Source organism: Ovis canadensis, chromosome 7, assembly GCF_042477335.2.
Source record: "Ovis canadensis isolate MfBH-ARS-UI-01 breed Bighorn chromosome 7, ARS-UI_OviCan_v2, whole genome shotgun sequence".
In the NCBI taxonomy this organism is placed as follows: Eukaryota; Metazoa; Chordata; class Mammalia; order Artiodactyla; family Bovidae; genus Ovis; species Ovis canadensis.
In genome coordinates this window covers 110,633,621-110,656,460 of record NC_091251.1, presented here as the reverse complement: position 1 = coordinate 110,656,460, position 22,840 = coordinate 110,633,621, and the positions used below count along the sequence as shown (strand labels likewise).

At 41.2% G+C, this 22,840-nt stretch overlaps 1 protein-coding gene across 2 annotated transcripts in view; it reads left to right on the top strand.

Moving 5' to 3' along the window:
• Window positions 1-22,840, top strand: part of PTPN21 (protein tyrosine phosphatase non-receptor type 21) — a 75,536-nt gene that overhangs the window by 20,564 nt on the left and 32,132 nt on the right. For both annotated transcript variants that reach the window (XM_069597207.1, XM_069597208.1), the window contains exons 3-6: window positions 12,743-12,912; window positions 18,041-18,138; window positions 19,565-19,632; window positions 20,664-20,734. In XM_069597207.1, coding sequence (XP_069453308.1) covers window positions 12,743-12,912; window positions 18,041-18,138; window positions 19,565-19,632; window positions 20,664-20,734 — 407 coding nt within the window. The remainder of the gene's footprint in view (window positions 1-12,742; window positions 12,913-18,040; window positions 18,139-19,564; window positions 19,633-20,663; window positions 20,735-22,840) is intronic.

The window sequence follows — 22,840 nt, the reverse complement described above, 5'->3', positions numbered from 1 at the left end:
TCACTTCATGGCAAATAGATGGAGAAAAATGGAAACAGTGATAGGCTTTATTTTTGGGGGCTCCAAAATCACTGCAGATGGTGATTGCACTCATGAAATTAAAAGACGCTTACTCCTTGGAAGAAAAACTATGACCAACCTAGACAGCATATTCAAAAGCAGAGACATTACTTTGCCAACTAAGGTCCGTCTAGTCAAGGCTATGGTTTTTCCAGTGGTCATGTATGGATGTGAGAGTTGGACTATAAAGAAAGCTGAGCTCCGAAGAATGGGTGCTTTTGAACTGTGGTGTTGGAGAAGACTCTTGAGAGTCCCTTGGACTGCAGGGAGATCCAGCCAGTCCATCCTAAAGGAGATCGGTCCTGAATGTTTATTGGAAGGACTGATGCTGAAGCTGAAACTCCAGTACTTTGGCCACCTGATGCGAAGAGCTAATTCGTTTGCAGAGACCCTGATGCTGGGAAAGATTGAAGGCAGGAGGAGAAGGGGATGACAGAGGATGAGATGGTTGGATGGCATCAGTGACTCAATGGACATGAGTTTGAGTAAACTCCAGGAATTGGTGATGGACAGGGAGGCCTGGCGTGCTGCAGTCCACAGGGTCGCAAAGAGTCAGACACGACTGAAGGACTGAACTAAAGTGAATTCATTTCTTAGAATGGGATATAAGTAAGGAGTCCGCAGTAGAAGAAACTAGTTAACTAAAGTGACTGAAGAATGGCAGAGTCTGTCTTACCCTCAGCTGCGTGGGCCTGAAACAAAGTGCCCTTGTATGTGGTAGTACACATAGAGAACCTCAGCCTTGGATGTTGAAAGTGTGCGCAGTAACATCTCAGTTATTTCTCTCACTTTTGCATGGTGAATTGTTACATGAACCGAAATTTCCCATTTAATTCTAGCTTACTCTTTAAAAATGTTTGACATTTTAGTCTTATAATTGGATATCTTTCTTTGCTGCACTCGTCACCATCTAACTTTCCAGGTAGTCTTGCTTGTCTTTCTCCTCCTGCTATCGTGCAAGTTACGAGAGGGTAGAAATTGTGTTGCTCTGTCCACTGCTGTACCTGCCTTCCACCCGGGACAGTGTCTGACACACAGGAGATAGTCAGTCTTCACTGAAGGAGTAGGTGAATCTTCCTAAGACATTGGTCCATTTCTCTTAGAAAGTACAGTATATTTTTTGAAGAGTGATCTTACTGCGTTTCAGGATCATTATTCCTTCATAGCATCTTTTTATCCAGGATGGTAAACGGAAAAGATACGAGCCGTCCTCTATATAGATAGTATGTAGACAGTTCATGCCCTGGACTTTCTTTCAAGAAAGTGGTTTACCATTTTCTTCTTTTCCTGGAAATTAAATGCTCCAGCACTGATCATTTGAGAACTTCAGTCACTTGGGCGTCGGTTGAGTACGTTTCAGTATAATTTCAGGATTAAGGTGTACTTTGGATTGTTACCTTCTTGAGTCCTCACATGTGTAGAGTACAGTGATGTCATATATTATAACCTTGGCTGTGAAATGGATAATATAGTACCTGACCAATGACAGGAGAAACCGGATTGAAATTAAACAGAAAAGAAAAGAGTGCTGTCTGCTTTGAGGCGCTGTGACCACCACACTGTGTGTCGAAAGGAAGACGTGCTGTGCTTCATTACCTGTGGCACACGTGGTGTAGAGCTAAGTCTCTAGCCTTGAATTAGGTTAATACTCGTTAACTACCCTGGTTACATGATCTCTGCTAGGGACAGGCTTTATCTAGTGCTATCTCTTCTCATCTTTCTCCTGATGAAAAGCCTTCTGACTCCTGCCTAGTCTAAGAAAAGCATCAGGATAAAATTATAGTTGCAATTTTATATGGGATTAACTTTTATCAAACAGTGCATCAGTGGCTTAAAAAACCCTCTGGCTAATTTGTATGTCCCTCTGCTTTAAAAATAGTACAACTAAGAGACTCTTAAAATAATTAGACAAGAAGTGACTTGGATTTGGAAGGGGTTTACATTCTGACAGGATTTGGACCTGCTTATAATAGCTGGTATCTCTTTAAACGACTGCGATTTGGGGGCCCTGCACCTTTTATGGAAGCTCTAAGGTTTGTAAACTACCTTTTCATCTGGTAGCAGAAAGCTGGGTTATCAAAATCACCTTGTTCTCAGAGTAAATGTTAGTTCGTTGAAAGTAAGTCAACCACGTCATGTCTGGAAAGAAGCCAGGTTTTGTAACTGTGTAGCTTGTTTTTACTGTAGCTCACATAACAGGCACAGTTATCTGTACACTTTTAGGGAATTGCTATGAAACATTTAGATAGCCCTGAAGAAATCATTGAATAACTTTATGAAAACTACTGATAACGTTTGTTCGGAACAAAGTAGGAAAGGGTGCATATATGCATAGGCAATGAAGAAGGTTCACAAAAGTTGTTCAGATAATTGAGAATTTCAAAAAAGGTGACTTGACTGCACTGGGTCTTCCATCTTTGTCGCTTCACGCAAAATCTTTTTTAGTGGCGACGTTCAAACTCTTGGTTGTGGCATGTGGGATCTAGTTCCCTGAGCATCGCTAAACCCGGGCCCTGTGAATTGGACTGTGGAGTCTGAGCCACTGGACTACCAAGGAAGTCCCAATAATTGAGAGCTGATCCAGAGGATCCTGGAAGTTCAGATGTTTCTATTGGAATCAGTTTCCCACAGGTCAGGTCAGCTTGCTTTGGTCACAGTGGGAGAGACAGAGCTGTGGAGAAAAAGCAGCCAAGTGGAGGTACAGTTTCTTATTGGGAAAGGTATTGGGTGGTTAATTAGGTAAGGAGTGGTGGGAGGTGTGAACCAAAAGCCAATTAGTAAAGGCTGGTTTATAGGGAAATTAGTACAATTAGACTAAGCCCATAAACAGTACAGGACATGCATAACCCAAACATTTGGACTCAAGAAAGAGAAGACATATGATTCTAAGAAATACCTAGACCAAGTAATGATTGGTTGAAATTTAAGGCCTACAGGGAGCTTGCCGTAAGCAAAGTTTTGAACTTAAAAAAAAAAAAAAAGTCCTGGTAACATTATAATGGAATGCATTAGTTTGAATATTATTTGAGCAGTTTTGTTTTCAGGGAAGAAGCATTCTTGACTCAGGTTTTGTGTTTTGCTCTCAGACACACCTAAAGAGATCCTACCTGCTAAGTTTACGTTTGGCCTTTTCCTGGTGGCTCAGTGGTGAAGAATCCGCTTGCAATGCAGGAGACATGGGTTTGATCCCTAGAGGAGATTGCGATTCAGGAAGATACTCTGGAGAAGGAGATGGCAACTCACTCCAGTATTCTTGCCTGGGAAATCCCATGGACACAGGGGCCTGGTGGGCTACAGTTCATGGGATCTGGAAAGAATCAGACACGACTTAGCTACTCAACAACAAAACAACACCCAAGTTTTTTCAGCCCAGTTATGACTTAGAGAATACTTCTGTACAGCTTCCTGAGAAAGGCAGGGTATGTTGTGTTATTTTCCCTGAGGTTAAGCTGAGACTCAGTGAGGAAGTGACTTGCTCAGGAGCGGATGAGTGGGGGAGCCAGGATTCAGAACCAAGCCTTTGGACCGTGGGTCTGTGCTCTTGGCACTGCCCCTGCTAGTGGCAGCTGTGGGAGTCACAAGCGTGGCCCCTGGAGGAAGTGGACATACCAGCAGTTCCCTCAAACAGCAAAATTGGCTTTGGAAAATACGGCTGAACTTTCAAGTGAAGAAGTGAAGCCACAGGTGGCTTAAGTACTGAAAGCTGTAATAAAATGTATTAATTTTCTATCTATATTTGGGAAATGAAATAACTAACTTTGCCTATAATCAAGGAGAACTCTTTGGTCCAAAAGACCAGTGCCAGTCTTTAGAAAGGTTTATGAACTTCCCTACCCATCTTAAACAAAAGGACACTGACTAATTATTATCAACAGTGGTTGTTATTAAATACATGACTAATTAATGTTTAGAGTGAATTTGTTCCTTTGAGAAATAACTCCAGACTACTTTCTTTGTAGTTCTTTATAATGTACTTCGAAAGGACTTGTTTGTATGTGTTCTCTGTTGGTAAAAGAGTGTTACCTATCACCTCCTGCTCCTGCCAACATGCTGTTTAAGTCTTTTCCCTTTCATTTGTCCGCTTTTAATCTGCTTTTAATTGGGTAACCAAGTTATTAAACTCATTACAAGTATGTGTAAAATAAAGTTTCAAAAAATTCCATAAAAGAGAAAGGAGATATTTTTCTTCTTTGTCAAGGGTATATACTGTATTACTTCCATTTTGACAAGTCTTTCATTATTCAGTCACATTTTTGCCTATTCAGTGTTTTTCGTTTCTGTTCAGATAATTGCATTTGTCAGGAACTTGTCAAACTGTACCAAAATCTTTACCTAAGTACAGATGTTAGAAAATAGAAATACAATTAACTCATAGCTAGGTTCATCTATTTCTGGTTCATTTTTTCCCCCTAGACTTTGTCAGATAAACTGAATTTGATGTATATAAACATTTAAAAATCATTTCCCCCCCACCTTTGGTTGCACCACACAGCTTGTGAAATTTAGTTCCCTGACCAGGGATTGAACCTGGACACATTGCAATGGAAGTGTGATGTCTTAACCACTGGACAGCCAGGGAACTCCCCTGAAAATAAAGTTTAAAAATTCTGTATTTTGATTTTAAGTATGAGTGGTTCTGATTCTTCAAAAATAACTTTTTGAGATGAAACTTAACACAACGGAAAGCTAACCATTTCAAAGTGAACTGTTCGATGGCGTTTATTCCATTCACAGTCTTACCTCTGTCTAGTTCCAGCACACTTTTATTACCCGAAATGGGCATCGCCTCCCTAGTAAGCAGTTTCTCCCCGTTCCTCCCTACTTCCGCCTCTACTTTCTGTCTTTATGGATATCTCCTTTAAATGGAATCACACAATATGTGGCCTTTCGTGTCTGTCTCCTTTCATTTCTATCGCTCAGTCGTGTCCGACTCTTTTTGACCCCGTGGACCGCAGCACGCCATGCTCCCTGTCTATCACCTGCTCCTGGAGTTTACTCAAACTCATGTCCATCGAGTTGGTGCTGCCATGCAACCATCTCATCCTCTGTCGTCCCCTTCTCCTCCTTTCACTTACTGTAATGTTTTTGAGGCCTATCCATGTTGTAGCATGTATCTGTCTTTTATAAAAATGACTGAATAATCTTCCATTATATGTATAATTCCATAATTTTTCTTTTCCTCTGCCAATAGACATTTGAGTTGTTTCCACCTTTTCGGCTATTGCCAATACTTCTGCTATAGACGTGTGTATACATGTATTAAATACTTGTTTGAGCACCTATTTTTAGTTCTTGCAGGAAAATAAATAGGAGTGGAGCTGCCGTGTCACATGGTAATTATGTGTTTAACTTTTTGAGGAACTGCCAAACTGTTTTCTGCGGCAGCTGAAGCATCTTACATTCTCACCGGCAGTGTGCAAGGGTTTTCATTTCTCCACTTCCTCACCATCACTTATTTTCTGTTTTAAGTTATAGCCATCCTAATGGGTGTGGAGTGGTATCTCACTGTGGTTCTGAGTTGGATTTAACTAATGGGGATTGAGCTTTTTTTCTATGTGTTTCTTGGCCGTTTGTATATGTTCTTTGGAGAAATATTTATTCAAGTCCTTTGCCTTTTTAAAAAATTGGATTGTTTGTCTTTTCACTGTTGTGTGAATTCTTTATGTATTCTAGATTCTAGACCCTTAGAAAATACAAGATTTGAAGATAGTTCTCTCCCATTCTATAGGTTGTCTTGTTTGCTTTCTTGATTTTGGTTCTTTGATGCATGTAGTTTTAAATTTTGATGAAGTCAAATGCATCCTTTTTTTGCTTTGTTACTCATACTTTTGGTATCATGTCTAAGAATCTTATTTCCAAATTCATGGTCATGAAGATTTACTCCTATGTTTTCTTCTAGGGAGTTTTATGGTTTAGTGTTTTTTTTTTTTTTTATGTTTTATTTTTTGGCTGTGCCATGAGGTATGTGGGACCTTAGTTCCCTGACCAGGGATTGAACCAGTGCCCCCTGCGTTGAAAGTGTAGAGTCTTAACCGCTGGACCACCAGGGAACCTCTGTGGTTTAGTTCTTAACATTCAGGTCACTGACACAGTTTGAGTTAGTTTTTGTATTTTGTGTGAGGTCAGGTTCTAACCTCATTCTTAAGGATCTTCAGTTCTCCCAGGACCATTTGTTGGAGAGACTGGTTTTCTCCTCTAAATAGTCTTGGCACTGTTACTGAGAATCAGTTTACCATAAATGCACGAGTTTATCTCTGGACTTAATTCTACACCGTTGGTCTAAACGTCTCTCCTTATACTGGTAGCTCGCTGTGTTGATTATGGTAGCTTTAGTAGTAAGTTTTAAAATGATAAAATGTGAGTCTCCCAAATTTGTTCTTTTTTGATATTGTTTTGCCTGTTCAGGGCCACTTAAAATTCACATGAATTTGAGGATTGGCTTTTCCATCGCTGTGAAAAAGGCTCTTGAAAGTTTGATAGGGGTTGCCTTTGAATTACTTTGGGTAGTCTTACTGTCTTAATGATATTAAGTGTTCCAGTCAGTGAACACACGATGTATTTCCATTTAATTTCTTTCAGCAATGTTTTGTATTGTTCAGTACGCACATCTTCTCACTTCCTTGTTTAAACTTATTTCTTAGTATTTCATTTGTTTGGATGCTATTATAAATGGAACTGTTTGCTTAAGTTCCTTTTTGAATTTTCCTTTGTGGGTACATGGAATCCATACTGGTTTTTGCATGTTGATCTTGAACCCTGCAACTTTGCTGACTTTATTGACTCTAGTATTTTTGTTTGTTCGCTTATTTTCTGTTTGATTTTTTTGGTAGAGACATCTTAGAGATTTTTAAAAAATACATAAGATCATGTCATCTGTGGATGGACATACTTTCACTTCCTCCTTTCCAGTTTGGATGCCTTTCATTTTCTTACTTAATTGCTTTGGCTAGGAGGTCCAATTACAGTGTTGACTAGCAGTGGTGAACATGGGCATAACTGGTCTTGTTTCTTCTGATCAAAAAATTTTCAGTTTTTTACCATTCAATGTGATGGTAACTGTGGGTTTTTCATAAATGCTTTTGGAGAGTTCTCTTGCTTTTCTAGTTTTTTTTTTTATTTTTTATAATGAGGTGTTGGGTTTTGCCAGTTGCTTTTTCTATGCCAGTTGCTTTTTCTGTGTCAATTGAGAGGACTTGTTTTTTTTCTCCCCTCACATACGTAATATTGATATATCACGTGGGTTGTTTTCTGTATGTTGAACCACTCTTGCCCTCCTGGGTTGAGTCCTGCTTGGTCATGGTGTATAATCTTTATAGTATGCTTTTGGGTTCAGTTTTCTAGTATTTTGTTGAGGATTTTTGCATCTATAATTATATGGGATATTGGTCCATAGTTTTCTTTTCAGGTGGTGACTATTGTCTGACTTTGGTATCAGGATAATGCTGGCCTGTAGAGTAAGGAAGGAAATATTCTGTACTTGTCTCTGAATCCTCCCAAATGGACTTATACAGAAAATTCTATGCCTGATGAAGATTTAATCACAGCATTTTATTGCTCAAATTCTGCCTACTCATCTTAGAAGCAAAGTATACTGTAAAATCTCTGGAATCACATGTTGTTATTTCATTCTTTATGTGTAGAAATTCTAAGAAAGCATTGAATATAAGGATTATAATGTTACGGGGTTTTAGTTACCCGTATGTATATGAACATTTCTAGTAGCAACTTTAGAAATATAATACTGCCTTGGAAATATTTTACATGATGCAAATTTTATTTTGGCTAGCCTTGACTGCTACTTAAGATAGCACTTGAAAACAGGGATAAGTACCAAGGCAAGTACTTTACTACACTATAAAAGGAGTTAATGTTCCAATATCTTGGACTCTCCTGTGTCTAAAATAGCTAATCAACTAATAATTTACTAAGTCTATATCCAGCTGTTTGCACAAGGTTCTTACTACCTCTTTATAAGGTATGTCATTTGTAAAAAAAACTAATGATGCAGTTTCACAAATGCATTTCTTTTCAGTTTTCTATCCATGTATGTGACGTAAGTCATAAATGCATTGCTAAAGTAGATAAGCTTAGCACGTATTAAAAGTGTATTTCTTCTACAGTGTGCTTTTTAAGAATGCTAACAGATTATTCATATATTTTTATATAATAATGTCTGTTCATAAATTATATAATAGATGTATAGTTTATACTTCTGTGTAAATTTTTGTGTTCAGAGGATTCAAGTCCAACTAGATTTAAAGGGAAAAGTAATGTTTACAGAGTATTTTAAAGACCTTTTAATTTTTATGACCAAAACAGTTTTAGATCCTAAAGAATGCCCAGGCCTCTGGGTTTATGGCAAAAAATAATTATTTGTAGAACTTAGTGCGTCGCAGTGGTATGTGTAATAGACCAGACATGGTACATGCGATCCAAATCTAAACTAGAACGCAAACCATACAGTGAACAGAAGTGCACTGTGAGGCAATCACCAAATAGATGTGATTGGGAAGGCTTCTTGGTTTTTTTTTTTTTTTTGGCAAGATCTTCAGTTGATTTTGTTGATGTTTGGCAGAGTGGGTGAAACTGATCTTTTTAAAACATGGTGGTTTTCTAGTGGCAAAATGCAGTCATATATGTTTGGCATTTAGATCTCATGGTGGAGTTATGAGGGAGGTATTATTGCCTTAATACAGTTGAGAAAACTGAATTGGACTAATTGACTTTTCCACTTCACAGCAAGCGTTAGAAATTAAACCCAGGAACTTTGGACTTTAGCAGCAGCTTCCTCCTGTTACTAGATTTTTGTTTTCTGTAAGTTGCAGTTCAGATGAAAGAAGGAATAGGAATAATACCTGTTTTCCAAAAATGTGATACTATTCTTTTCGTACACATAACCTTTTATTTCATAAATATAATCACAACTTCAGACAATAATTAACACCATAAGGGCTCAACTTTTCTGCTGTATTAAAAGTGTGTTTGGATTTCAAAAATTTGATTTCCATGCAGCTTTTCAAGGGTAGGCTGTTCACATGACTGTCTCCTCCATAACGTTGAGGGGGCCGGGGCGCCACGTGCTGTAGTGCAGTGACCTTCGAACTTCAGTGGGTACGAGATTACTTGAGAGTTTAATCTCTCTGTTGGCCTCGTTGCGCTCCAGGTAATTCCAGTAGAGGTGGTCCAACGACAGCATTTGGAGAAACACTGGTTTTAGAGTTTAACACACACAACAAACATCTATTGGATAAGGTAATAGTGGTGATTTAGTCTATAATATTGCTCTAGTTCTTAGAACTTGGTCCAACACAGTAAATGTTCAGAATATTCCATTCGTGTGTGATAATTTGGGAGACAGCTGAGAAGCAGGAGAATATTCGTTCTTTTATTCAAAGTTTGCTGAATTCCTGCACTGCTCTAGCTATTTGGATATAAAGGGAAAACGGATACATACATTTTTGACTCTTGTCGAGTTTCTATGATTAATAGACTCCTTTTTAAAACACCTGTTATTTTTGGCTGTGCTGGGTCTTCACTGCCCTGCAGGCTTTTCTGGAGTTGTGAGTGGGGTGGGGGGCCTTCCCTCTGGTTGCGGCCTGCAGGCCTCTCCTGTTGGGGAGTTGTAGCGTGTGGGCCCAGGAGTTGCGGCTCCCAGGCTCTGGAGCTCAGGCTCGGTAGCTGTGCTCCGCGGCATGTGGGATCTTTCCGGATCAGGGATCGAACCCATGGCTCTGGAGCTCAGGCTCGGTAGCTGTGGCGCCCGGGCTTAGTTCTCTGCGGCATGTGGGATCTTCCCGGATCAGGGATTGCACCGTGTTGGCAGGCGGATTCTTTACCACTGAGCCACCTTGGAAGCCCCTAATAGACTCATCTGAAAGGTATGGGTCTTCCTTTGTTAAAAAAAAAAAAATTGTAAGGTAAATTTGTTTATATTGAGGACATGTTTTAATGTTGGGTTTTTTCCCCCCATCTGTAAATTGAAGACTCATTTTTTGAGGGTTACGGTTGAAGAAATAGCCTGTATGTTATCATTGGTTGTATTATTGTTGCTCTAAAGCTGTATGAAACAATGCAGTGGCCACTAGATGTTTGCAGCTATTTCAGTCCGTTAGAATTAAGTGACATTGGAAATTAGATTCTCAGCTGCACTAGCCACATTGCACATCCCCAGAGAATGCAGATACCTTCAGCTCAACCATCAGAGGAAGTTCCGTTTGGCAGTGTTACGCTAGAGTCTAGAACAAAGCAGTGATTTTTCCAGTTGCCTTGATCTGTCAATTGATTTTTGAGGTGAATATTAGCCGTGGCTGGAGGCTGTCATTTCAGTCCTTACATGCATTAGCACCTTTTCAGGTTGACCAGTCCAGCACTAGGATTGATTTACTTAAACAGTTTGTTACATGGCAGCTGAGATTTAAATACTAATATCCGGGCGTTTTTCTTAAGCCTCTGAGTAGGACACTTAAGTAATTTTACTGCCTTAGCTATAGCTTTTTCTTGTGTATGTGTGTCTATTTATCTCCGTAGCGTTACAGTTACTTTATAAATTTGTAATTAATGAAGTTTTGGGGGCAAAGGAAAATTGCACTTGCATTTTTTAAGTTTATTTTTATTTTTTAATAATTCTTATTGGCATATTGTTGATTTACAATGTTGTGTTACTTTCAAGTGTATAGCAAAGTGGATCAGTTATACATATATCCACTCTTTTGTAGATTCTTTTCACCTATAGGTCATGAGAATATTAAGGAGTATGTCCTTACTAGTTATCTTTTATATATATATAATAGATATAATCTCCCAGTTTATCCCTCCTCCCTTTCCCCCCATTAATTGTAAGTTTTTCTACGTCTGTGACTCTGTCTTGTAAATAAGTTCATTTTACTGTTTTTCGTCTTTTTTAGATTCCATGTGTTAGCAGCATCCTATGATATTTTGTCTTTCTCTGATACAGTTGCTCAGTGTGGCGGTTTCCGGGCCGTTGATGTTGCTGCGTGCGGCCTGACGTCTTTTTCGTGGCCGAGTAATGCTCCACGGTGCATGTGTGCCACGCCTTTATCTGCTCCTGTCAGTGGGCGATTAGGCTTCTCCCATGTCTTGTCTCTTGTGGACAGCGCTGCAGTGAACTTGGGGCACATGTGGCATTTTGAATTTTGGTTTTCTCTGGATATAGGCCCAGGAACGGGCTTGCTGGGCCGTATGGTAGTTCCAGATATTTTCTCCCATTCTGTGGGTTGTCTTTTCTTTTTGCTTATGGTTTCTTTTGTTGTGCAAAGGCTTTTATGCTTCAGTAGGTGCCATTTATCTTTGTTGGGAGGCGAATCAAAAAAGATGTTGCTGCTATTTATAGCAGAGACTGTTCTGCCCATGTTTTCAGCTAAGAGTTAATAGTGTCCAGCCTTAGATTTAGGTGTCTAATCCATTTTGAGTTTATTTTTATGTATGGTATTAGAGAGTGTTTAAATTTCATTCTTTTACGTGTAGCTGTTCCGTGTTCCCAGCATCACTTACTGAGGAGGCTGTCTCTTCTCCACTGTGTACTCTCGCCCTCTTTGTCATAGATTAGTTGGCCATAGGTGCCTGGGTGTATCTCTGGGCTTTCTGTGCTGTTCCGCTGAGGTGTATTTCTGCTTTGGGGCCAGTACCAAACTGTTTTGATGAGCGTAGCTTTTGTAGTATAGCATGAAGTCAGGGGGTCTGATTCCTCCGGCTCCATTTTTCTTTCTCAAGATTGCTTTGGCTGTTGCAATTGCATCTTTACTACTAGAATTTACAGTATTTACATGAAATTATTTATTTATAGGTGCCACATTTGAATATAGTGACTGTCTGGTCAGAATTTAGGAAGAACCCCAGTTATGCTTATTATAAAATATTAATTATGATACATTTAATATTTTGATATTTAAAAGCTAAACTTTTTTTTTTCTTGGCCGTACAATGCAGGATCTCAGTTCCCTGACCAGACATCGAACCCAGGCCACAACAGTGAAAGCACTGAATCGTAACCACTAGACCACCAGGGAACTCACTGAAAACTATTTTTTCAGTATTTTGTTGTTGTTGTTGAACTTACGTAAAATTGTGTAGTATCTGCTGAATTCTGATATCTAGACATTTTTTCTGCAGGGTTCAAGAAATAGTGTGCAAGTGTAATTGACTTTTGCCTCTATTTTTTTTTCCCTGACTGTGTGGCTTGTGGGATCTTACTTCCTCAACCAGGGATTGAACCCATGCCCAGTGCGGGGAAGCGTGGAGTCTTAACCACGGGACCACCGAGGAGGTCAGCGCCTCTGTTTCCGGAATGAGTGTCTGCAGAGGCAGAGCTCGCCTCCCTGTTGTTTTCTGCCCCTTTAGGTGTTGCCGTGGTCCCTTTCTGAGCAGAGAAGCAATAGGAGACTGCGGTCTCTTGGTCCCAGGTCATGGGTGCGGTGTTATTCAGTCACTGGGTTGTGTCCAGCTCTTTGTGACCCCATGGCCCTGCAGCACACCAGGCTCCTCTGACCTCCACTGTCTCCGGGAGTTGGCTCGGATCCATGTTCATTGAGTCGGTGATGCCATCTAACCGTCTCACTCTCTGCCCACTCCCCCACCCCATGAACAGTATGAAAATGTAACGGACAAGAGCAGGCAAATTCTCCTGTATGTTCCTGCCTCCTTCAGTGACTCTCCCTCTTTCCAGATCACTTACTTCAGCCTCTGGTATTACAACAAGCAAAATCAGCGCCGGTGGGTGGATTTGGAAAAACCTCTAAAGAAGCAGCTGGATAAGCACGCGTTGGAACCTACAGTCTATTTTGGAGTGGTGTTTTACGTGCCTTCAGTCTCACAGCTGCAGCAGGAGATTACCAGGTAAGAAAGAAGGTACTGTTTGCTTCTAGGGAATCCAGTGAGATTAGAAAAGTGAAACTAAGGTTGGACGAGTCAGGAGGTCAAACTAACCTTTGCCCTCTCACCATGCATTTTTAGCCACAGCGTTGCCTGGAGGTTCTGGTATGTGGTGTGTCAGAGAGCTTTATGGCATGTTGCCTGAGTTATGGGTTCACTGGGCACGAAGGAAGGATTACCAGGAAAAGTGATGTTTTTACCCTGGCTGTGAACTCCTCTTGAAGTGATGTCACCCTTAATGTTTTTATGGATTTGTTTCTGACCTTAGTAACAATGAAATGAGAGAGGAGATTTTTCAGAAATAGCCACAAAATCTGTGTTTACTCCTCAAGAAATTGTGTAGAAGTTCTGACCCCAGTAGCCATGTTTTGTACATAGGTGTGGAAGGGGAAAGATGTGGGAGAAGGGTTTGAGATCAGAAAATATTGGCCAATAAATGCACTTAAAAGGAACAAAGGCAGAAAATGTAGAATGTATTAAGGCGTGGGATAGAGGAACTAATTTTTTTTTTTCTTGAAGATAACAAAGAAACAAGGAATCAAGTTTGCATTCTTTTTTTTTTTTTTAATTGAAGTATAGTTGATGGTTCAGATGGTAAAGAATCTGCCTACAATGTGGGAGACCCAGGTTCAATCCCTGGGTCGGGAAGATCCCTTGGAGAAGGAAATGGCAACCCACTCCAGTATCCTTGCCTGGAGAGTCCCATGGACAGAGGAGCCTGGCCGGCTACAGTCCATGGAGTCACAGAGTTTGACACGACTGAGTGACTGACACTTTCACATGGTTGATTTATAGTGCTGTGTTAATTCCTACTGTACAGCCTAGTGACTCAGTTATACATATAGATATACACACACATATTCCTTTTAGAATATTATTTTCCATTATGGTTTTGATGGGATGTTACATATGGTTTTCTGTGCTGAACAATAGGACCTTGTTGCTTATCCCAAATTTGGATTCTTGAGCCTGCCTTTTACATTCTCCAAAATCCAGCACTTTTAACCTGTTTAACCTTACTTTTGAGCCAAGCTGGATTATTTCCAGTGTTCTGAACAGGCTGCGTGCATTTTCACCTTTGTGTCCTAGACCTTTCTTTTAGATGTATGTAACTGGAATCCTGTTCATCTGATTTTAGTTCCAAAGGCGCCTCCTCCATAAAGCTTCTGTGACCCCCGAGGCTGGCATGAGCTTTTCCTTCTCCAGACTGTTCTAGAATTTGCTTGTACTTATGTTAAGATGGCAGCTGTCATAGCCTCTTACTACAGTTATTTGTGTACAGATCTTTTTCTTAGATTTTAAACCCATGTTTTCTTTAACTTTGCCTTTCAAATCATTTCTAACACAATGGCTTGCAGATAGTAAAAACCTGATCCTGTCCTGTGTTTGTGGAATATTCTTTTCAAGTACTGAGTTTGCAGTTAATTATTGGAAGATGATGGATAACCAAAGGAGCTAGAATCAGGTTCTAGGGATTGACATGAACTGACTACAGAGCAGATCTGAGTTATAAAAATTGCAGAGAGTAGAAGCGAGGAGAAAACAGTAACTGACAACTTTGTCTCATTTCTTGGAACATTTATTGAAGCTATAATATGGTCTGTAAGAATTCTGTTGGTTACTGTGGGAGATGAATATACAAGTAGATATGCTTCACTCTTACTCTGGAGGAGCTGCCACAGTCTGGTGGAACTGATATCCATGTACGTGAACAATTACAGTGTATTATGATAATACATGCTTTAATTATAGCATGGCCTTCCCTTGTGGCTCAGCTGGTAAAGAATCCACCTGCAGTGCGGGAGACCTGGGTTCAATCCCTGGGTTGGGAAGATCCGTTGGAGGAGGGAAAGGTGAAGTCAAGTGGAATGTCAAGTCAGGTGGGCCTTGGGAAGCATCACTACGAGCAAAGCTAGTGGAGGTGATGGAATTCCGGTTGAGCTATTTCAAATCCCAAAAGATGATGCTGTGAAAGTGTTGCACTCAATATGCCAGCAAATTTGGAAAACTCAGCAGTGGCCACAGGACTGGAAAAGATCAGTTTTCATTCCAATCCCAAAGAAAAGCAATGCCAACGAATGTTCAAACTACTGCATAATTGCACTCATCTCACATGCTAAGAAAATAATGCTCAAACTTCTCCAAGCTAGGCTTTACATATATCTAAAAGAAAGGTCTAGGACACAAAGGTGAAAATGCACGCAGCATGTTCAGAACACTGGAAGTAATCAGCTTGGCTCGAAAGTAAGGTTAAACAGGGTTAAAAAGTGCTGGATTTTGGAGAATGTAAAAGGCAGGCTCAAGAATCCAAATTTGGGATAAGCAACAACCGAGAACTTCCAGATGTTCAAGCTGGATTTAGATTTCAGACAAACCAGAGATCAAATTGCCAACATCTATTAGATCACAGAAAATGCAAGAGAATTCCAGAAAAACACCTACTTCTGCTCATTGACTATGCCAAAGACTTTGTGTGGATCACAGCAAACTGGGAAGTCCTTAAAGAGATGGGAATACTAGACCACCTGACCTGCCTCTTGAGAAATCTGTATGCAGGTCAAGAAGCAGCAGTTAGAACTGGACATGGAACAATGGACTGGTTTCAAATTGGGAAAGGAGTACATCAAGGCTGTATATTGTTGCCTTGCTTATTTAACTTATATGCAGAGTACATCATGTGAAATGCCAGACTGGATGAAGCACAGGCTGATATCAAGGTTGTTGGGAGAAATATCAATAATCTTAGATGTGCAGATGACACCACGCTTAGGGCACAAAGCCAAGAGGAACTAAAGAGCCTCTTGATGAAAGTGAAAGAGGAGAGTGAAAAAGTTGGCTTAAAGCTCAACATTCAGAAAACGAAGATCATGGCATCTGGTCCCATCACTTCGTGGGAAATAGATGGGGAAACAGTGGAAACAGTGACAGACTTTATTTTGGAGGGGCCTCCAAAATCACTGCAGATGGTGACTGCAGCCATGAAATTAAAAAGATGCCTGCTCCTTGGAAGAAAAGTTATGACCAACCTAGACAGCATATTAAAAAGCAGAGACATTACTCTGCCAACAAAGCTCCTTCTACTCAAGGCTATGGTTTTTCCAGTGGTCACGTATGGATGTGATAGTTGGACTATAAAGAAAGCTGAGTGCTGAAGAATTGATGCTTTTGAACTGTGGTGTTGGAGAAGACTCTTGAGGGTCCCTTGGACTGCAAGGAGATCCAACCAATCCATGCTAAAGGAGATCAGTCCTGAATATTCACTGGAAGGACTGATGCTGAAGCTGAAACTCCCAATACTTTGGCCACTTAATGTGCAGAACTTAAACTCATTAGAAAAGACCCTGATTCTGGGAAAGATTGAAGTCAGGAGAAGGGAACGACAGAAGATGAGACGGCTGGATGGCATCACCAACTCAGTGGACATGAATTTGAGCAAGCTTCAGGAATTGGAGATGGACAGGGAAGCCTGGTGTGCTGCAGTCCATGGGGTTGCAATGAGTTGGAAACAACTGACTGGACTGAACTGAACTGAATTATAGCGCTGGATTCCTAGGAGTGGGTTGCAGGGAACATGAATAGGGAAGGTAAAGATGGTGACTTTTCACTTGACTTTACGAGGAATTTTCTAGTTAAAGGGAGTAGGTTGTGCAAAGTAAGGGGATAATAGAAGCGACTGATTTTTTTTTTCAGGGAATTTCAGATATTACCTCGAGAGGAGAACAGAGGCTTGGAAAAAGAGATGCCCAAGTCATAGAGTCATAGACCAATAGGGACAGGCATTTTTGAGTTTTAATGGAAGGGAATGATGAAATGTGTATTCTACAAAGATCACCCATCGTGGAAGGTAGATTAGAGGTTACAAAACTACAGGCGACCAGGTAGGAAAGTATATGCCATAATCTAGGCACCAGTCTAGAGTGTTCACCTGTTGACCAGTGATTTGATTAAGAAAAGACCAAGAGCATTTCAAGTGGAATATGTGGACAGCATATTCGATGTAAACTACTTCAGATGCTTGAAAGGAGCTTCCCGGGAGAAAGCTGCAAGTTTTCCTCATCAATGAGGAAGACCTCGTCAATTGCAAGACCCGGTGCTGCCAGCATGCTCTTTGCTGACGGAGGGAAATTCGTTCAGCACTGTATCCCCAGCATCTAGAACAGTGCTTGATGCATAGAAGGGCCCAGTAATTACCTTAGTGAATAAATAAAAGGAAGGCAGAACAGATCTTCACTGTAGAGCTTTATCAAAATGGAGAAGTCGGCCAGGTGAAATACTGCCGCCTGGCTGCAAGTGGGGGACTGCTGCTAGCCGTGATAGTGGCTGTTTATTAAGTTCCAGCTAGGTTGTAGTTTTATGCTAAGACCTTAACATATATTCCTTGGTGTGTTCAGCCTTGTGAAGGGGTGATAGTACCCACCTTTTGCTGGAGTTAATGTAAACCCACAGATTATGACTTTCCCAAGTTCCTGCAAAATGCTGAATTGGAGATCTGAAATTTAACCGGAGTTTGCTTGACTAAAGGTTGTGCTGGTAACTAATACCCTGTATACTGAAAACATAAACATAAGTAAGCCCACATTAAAAGCCTGTTATAAAGTATTTTAGCAACTATCCTTTATAGTATTTCAATAGAGAACATTTTGTTATGCGCCTGGTCTGAAATGTCAGGAACCATTTTTCTTCTGAGTTTACTGTCCAGGGCTAGGAAAGTCTTACATCACCAAGTTGCTCCAAAGAGTTTTTAAAGTATGGATTCGCCATTGATTCTCTGTTTCTCCAACTGAAACAACAAAACTTACTGACAGTTTTACAGGGTATAAGATAGATGACCAGCTGTTTCCTAGGTGTCTATAGTTTGTAGCTTTCAAATAAACTACAGTTAAGAATAAGTGACTCAATAAATTGTTGTGTCTGTGTGTATTTGTCAGTATAGATATGATCAAGGAACGTTCCTGTCATTCTTTGAAATCATCTGAGCTTAATTTTGGCTAATTGATGCTTCTCTACCAAATTATGATAAAATGCCTTGTGTCCGATTGGAGGTAATACCGACATTGACTTTTAAAAACTGACCTTTTTTTTCTTTTAATAGGTATCAGTATTATCTGCAGCTGAAGAAAGATATCTTGGAAGGAAACATTCCTTGTACATTAGAACAAGCAATTCAGCTTGCAGGCTTAGCTGTTCAAGGTAACGAATGGCAATTGATAATGTACTAGATCAATCAGATTAAAATGCATGTTAAACAGAAACAGCAAGGAATTCTTAAAGTAACTGACTATAGAAAGTAACTACTATAGCGTAGTTTTCTCTGTTAGTGGAATATAATTTCTGTTATCTAAGGGGCTTTCTTGTGGAGGAGGAATGGGTTTGAGTTACTTGAATGAAATATGAGACTTTGGAAGGCTAAGCATGTTATCACGTCAGCAGAGCACAGACCAACAGTAGAGAGGAAATACACACACCCACACACACAGCGCTTAACATGCCATGGATTCCTCTAGTGCAGGGCCTTGATCTGCTGCTAGCTCATATTTTCAGAAGAAAGATCAGCCAAACAGTGGGGTGGATAAGGTTACATTCGCTTATACTTTAAGCATATGTCATTGGTGTTGGTTTCTTAAATAGTTGCCCTAGATTAGAACATTGCCAATCATAGTATTATTAGATAGTTTTGTGTTTCACAAGTATCTTTGAGTTGTTTGTCGTTTGTCATATGGTTAATCCATATGTGTTTACCTGTGTAATATACTTTGGAAAGACTTCTAATGGGACTTTATTTCAAATGATAACTGGCAATTAATCTTGGAAATTGAAATTTAATGAAAAGAATCATTAGTAAAAATTCCTTCAGATGTTAGCAGACATGGAGATATCTATCCTTCCTAGATGAAAAAAAGGCTCTGTACTCATGAAGCCATATTCCTTTTCAAAGGACTTTGAATCTTAAGTGTTATCTTTGGCTTTAAGAGTTAGTCTTTCATAAGCTTTTTGCTGAACTATCAGTTTCTTTTTAACAATTAAAAATTTCTAGACAAATACATCTTACTGTAACATATCCAGATGATCTAATTCCATTCCCTAGAGGTAATCACTACTATGAACGCTTTGGTTTGTTCTGAACATTTTTTCTGTACGTAAGTAGGCATATATGATTATAGAGTAGATTTTTGTTTTCTAATGACAAAAAAATGAGATGATTTCTATACAATTTGTAATGGTTTTTTTTTTTTTTTCCATTTTATTAAAAGGCATCTTTTTCCCAAGTCCAGACATGTGAATCTGTCTGGTTAAAGAGTCTGCCTGCAATGTGGGAGACCCGGGTTCGATCCCTGGGTCAGGAAGATCCCCTGGAGAAGGAAATGGCAACCCACTCCAGTATTCCTGCCTGGAGAATCCCATGGACAGAGGAGCCTGGTGGGCTACAGTCCATAGGGTTACAAAAAGTTGGACACTTTAAAAGGAATTTTTAAAATATGCATTTTATAAGCTATGAGGCAGATTTGACTTCTCAGTCACAAGCACACCATCTGTATGCTTCATATTGGATTTAGTTGTATATGTTTTGCTTCCAATTAAACATAATTGACATGTGAATACTTGTGATTTTATATAGCTGATTTTGGTGACTTTGATCAGTATGAATCCCAGGATTTTCTTCAGAAATTTGCCTTGCTTCCTGTGGTAAGAATTCTTTTGACATTGGACATTTTTATCAACAGTCAGTGCATTTCTAGACCCTTAATAATCCCTGAAATGAAGTCCATATATTATTAGACTTACTAGGTAGAGATAGAGTTAAGAAAAATCAGCTCCTTCTTATAAATAGCTTAAGTTGTTACTTTCCTTGTAATAGACTTCTAGTCCTTGTAAAAGCACAGAAGCAGAAGGGTCTGTGGCCTTGGGGCTGCAGCCAGAGACACTGATTTTGAGTTGGAATGTGAGCCTAAAGAGAGGCACTCATTTCCAGCTTCTGAGGAACCTCAGAGGTTTTGACTTTAACCGAAAACTTGAGCCCTCACAGAATTATGTTGAAGTGAATATCGTTTCTCATCAACAATTTAAAGAGTAGATGACAAAAATACCCTACTTTCTACCTTTTAAAGTCAACACTGGTGGAACTGACAGGGAAGCTGCGTTGCAGCACCTGTAGGAAGTGGTGGGCTGCTCTGACTGTGGAGCCAGCCGGGGAGTGCGCGAGGTGCTGCTGCGTGCTGGGCTTGGAGCTGGCTGATGAGTGTTAACAACCTGAAATAGCCCGTCTTTAACTCTCTCTGGGGGCTTCTCAGGGGGCCCAGTGGTAAAGAATCCACCTGCCAAGCAGGAGACGCGGGCTTGATCCCTGGATTGGCAAGATCCCCTGGAGAAGGAAATGGCAACCTACTCCAGTGTTCTTGCCTGGGAAATCCCATGGAGAGTGGAGCCTAGTGGGCTACATTCCATGGGGTCACAAAGAGTTGGACATGACTTCGCAACTAGACAACAGCAAGTTTCTCTGGGATGAATTGAGAAGGCAGGGCAAGTGTTTTGGCTTTTGAGCAGAAGCCACTTAATTCTCAGAAAGGTCATGATTATGTCCTTTAGTGAAGCTCTCAGATATTGATTCTAGCCCTAGTTTTGCCTGCTGGAGACAAGAGTCAATAACAGTAGCATAGATTCCTCCTAAGAAATTTGAGTGATTTGTTTCCGTACTGACTGTCATGTATTTTTCCCAGGAGTGGTTACAGGATGAAAAAGTGTTGGAAGAAGCAACCCAAAAAGTGGCCTTACTGCATCAGAAATACAGGTAACGCTGAGAAGTGGGGACAGTACCTGTCTTGAGTTTGAGCCGTGCATTGGCAGCATTAAATGTGGGCCTTTTCTGCTGCTGTTGCGCCTGCTGCTAGTTGCCCAGCTCTCCCCACCTGGGCAGAGCTCGCACCGCCTGCCACGCGCCCTTCCGAGCACTTCCCCCTGTTAATCCGTCTGTTATTCACGTTGTGTCACTGATGAAGCTGAGAAAGCTGAAAGGGGCCAGCCTCTGAAGGCTGCCCGTCCTTCCTCCCACGTACTGAAGGTTTGGGCGGTGGCCCGGCCCTGTGTAGGTTAACGCAAGATTAGAGAGACCTTTCTTCCTCTGTGGCAGATGTGATGTTCTGGGTCTGCCCCCCAGCCTCACCGCTGCCTTTGGAAGCCGTCTCCCTGTCCGGGCACACTGTGCTGGGAGCAGCAGGCTTGCTGTTCTGGCCCCTGCTGGGCAGATCCTGGTCTTTGGGAGTGCAGCTGAATGTGTTGTCTGAAAACCCTGTCCTTGAGAACGCTAGGTTTTACGCTAAACCAAGTGCCACTCAGTCCCAAGTACTGTATGTATCATCAAATTCTTAATAACCACTCTTTAAGGTGAATGTTATTATCTCCTTACAGATTGGGAAAATCAAGTTCACAAAGACTATAAATAACTTGCCCAAAGTTACATGTGGTAGAGGTGGGATGTGAACCCAGGTCTGTCTAATTATAACCTATTGTTTGTTCACCCCTTCCTATTAAAAATAACCTTTTGCCTTTAGTCTGTCCCCACTCAAATCCAGACAGTCACTCACAAAAGATTAATTCTCCTAAAATAGCTCTTTCGACTTGTCTCCCCTCCTCTCCTCAAGTGTTCGTGAGTCTTCTTGCTTTCCACCAGCCTGAGTTCATCACCCCTGGGATTAAAGGGTTCTCACAAGTTGGTTCAGTCCTGCCATTCCAGCTCTATCTCCTGCTGTCCAAATGAACCCGTTTTTTTTTTCAGCATAATTAATACTTTGGGCACACCTTGCTCTCTCTCGTTTGCTATTTTTATTCATTCATCTGTGCATCTCCTTAAAAGATAATTTAGTGCTATCTTCTGTTATGAGGCAGAGTGCTCAATGCTGCGGCACAAAGATAAATGGAACCGTGACCTGCCAGGGTCTTCAGGGGTAGGCAGTACAGCCCACTGTACTGCTGCTGCTAAGTCACTTCAGTTGTGTCCGACTCTGTGCGACCCCATAGACGGTAGCCCACCAGGCTCCCTCGTCCCTGGGATTCTCCAGGCAAGAACATTGGAGTGGGTTGCCATTTCCTTCTCCAGTGCATGAAAGTGAAAAGTGAAAGTGAAGTCGCTCAGTCATGTCCAACTCTTCGCAACCCCATGGACTGAAGCCTACCAGGCTCCTCCGCCCATGGGATTTCCCAGGAAATACTGGAGTGGGGTGCCATTGCCTTCTCCGACAGCCCACTGTAATAGTAGTTAATAGTTCTCATCATGAGTGCAGGGGAGAGGCATGCAGTACAGCCTACTGGAACAGTAGTTAATAGTTCTCATTATGAGTGCGGGGGAGAGGCGTGCACAGAAGGTGGTGGATCTGCGTAGAGCAGGGCAATCCCAGAAGGTGAGCGAGAGGGTGTGCAGGCTGAGTCTTGATGGGGGTCAGGGGTTGACCAGGCGCACACGTGGATGATAGTTAGACCGGGAAGCATGATTAGCATGTACAAAGGCTCGCAGGCACGAGGGAGCGTGGGATGTTCAAAGACACAGAGAGTCTGGTGTGGTTGTGGTCGGGGGTACCTTGCGGGTGTACGGAGCAGCAGAAGGTGAGGTTGGAAAGGAGGTGTCCATGCAGTGGCCACCTTCTCTGCCCACGCTGCCTTCCCGCCTCCCTGCCCACCCTCGTCATGCTGTCACCGTCATGCCAGCTGCTAACTGTTACTCGCCCTGCTCACCGTGTGGCGGGTAGCACACAGTGCTTAGTACTGTCTGACACCTTGGTGGTTTGGAGAGAAGTCTGGCTCTCACTGAAATCTTCTTAGGAGGTTGTTTTGCTTTCTGCATTCCCCCTGGCCTGCCCCGAGGCCGAGGGGTCGGACCTCACATAACCAGCCCTCAGCATTC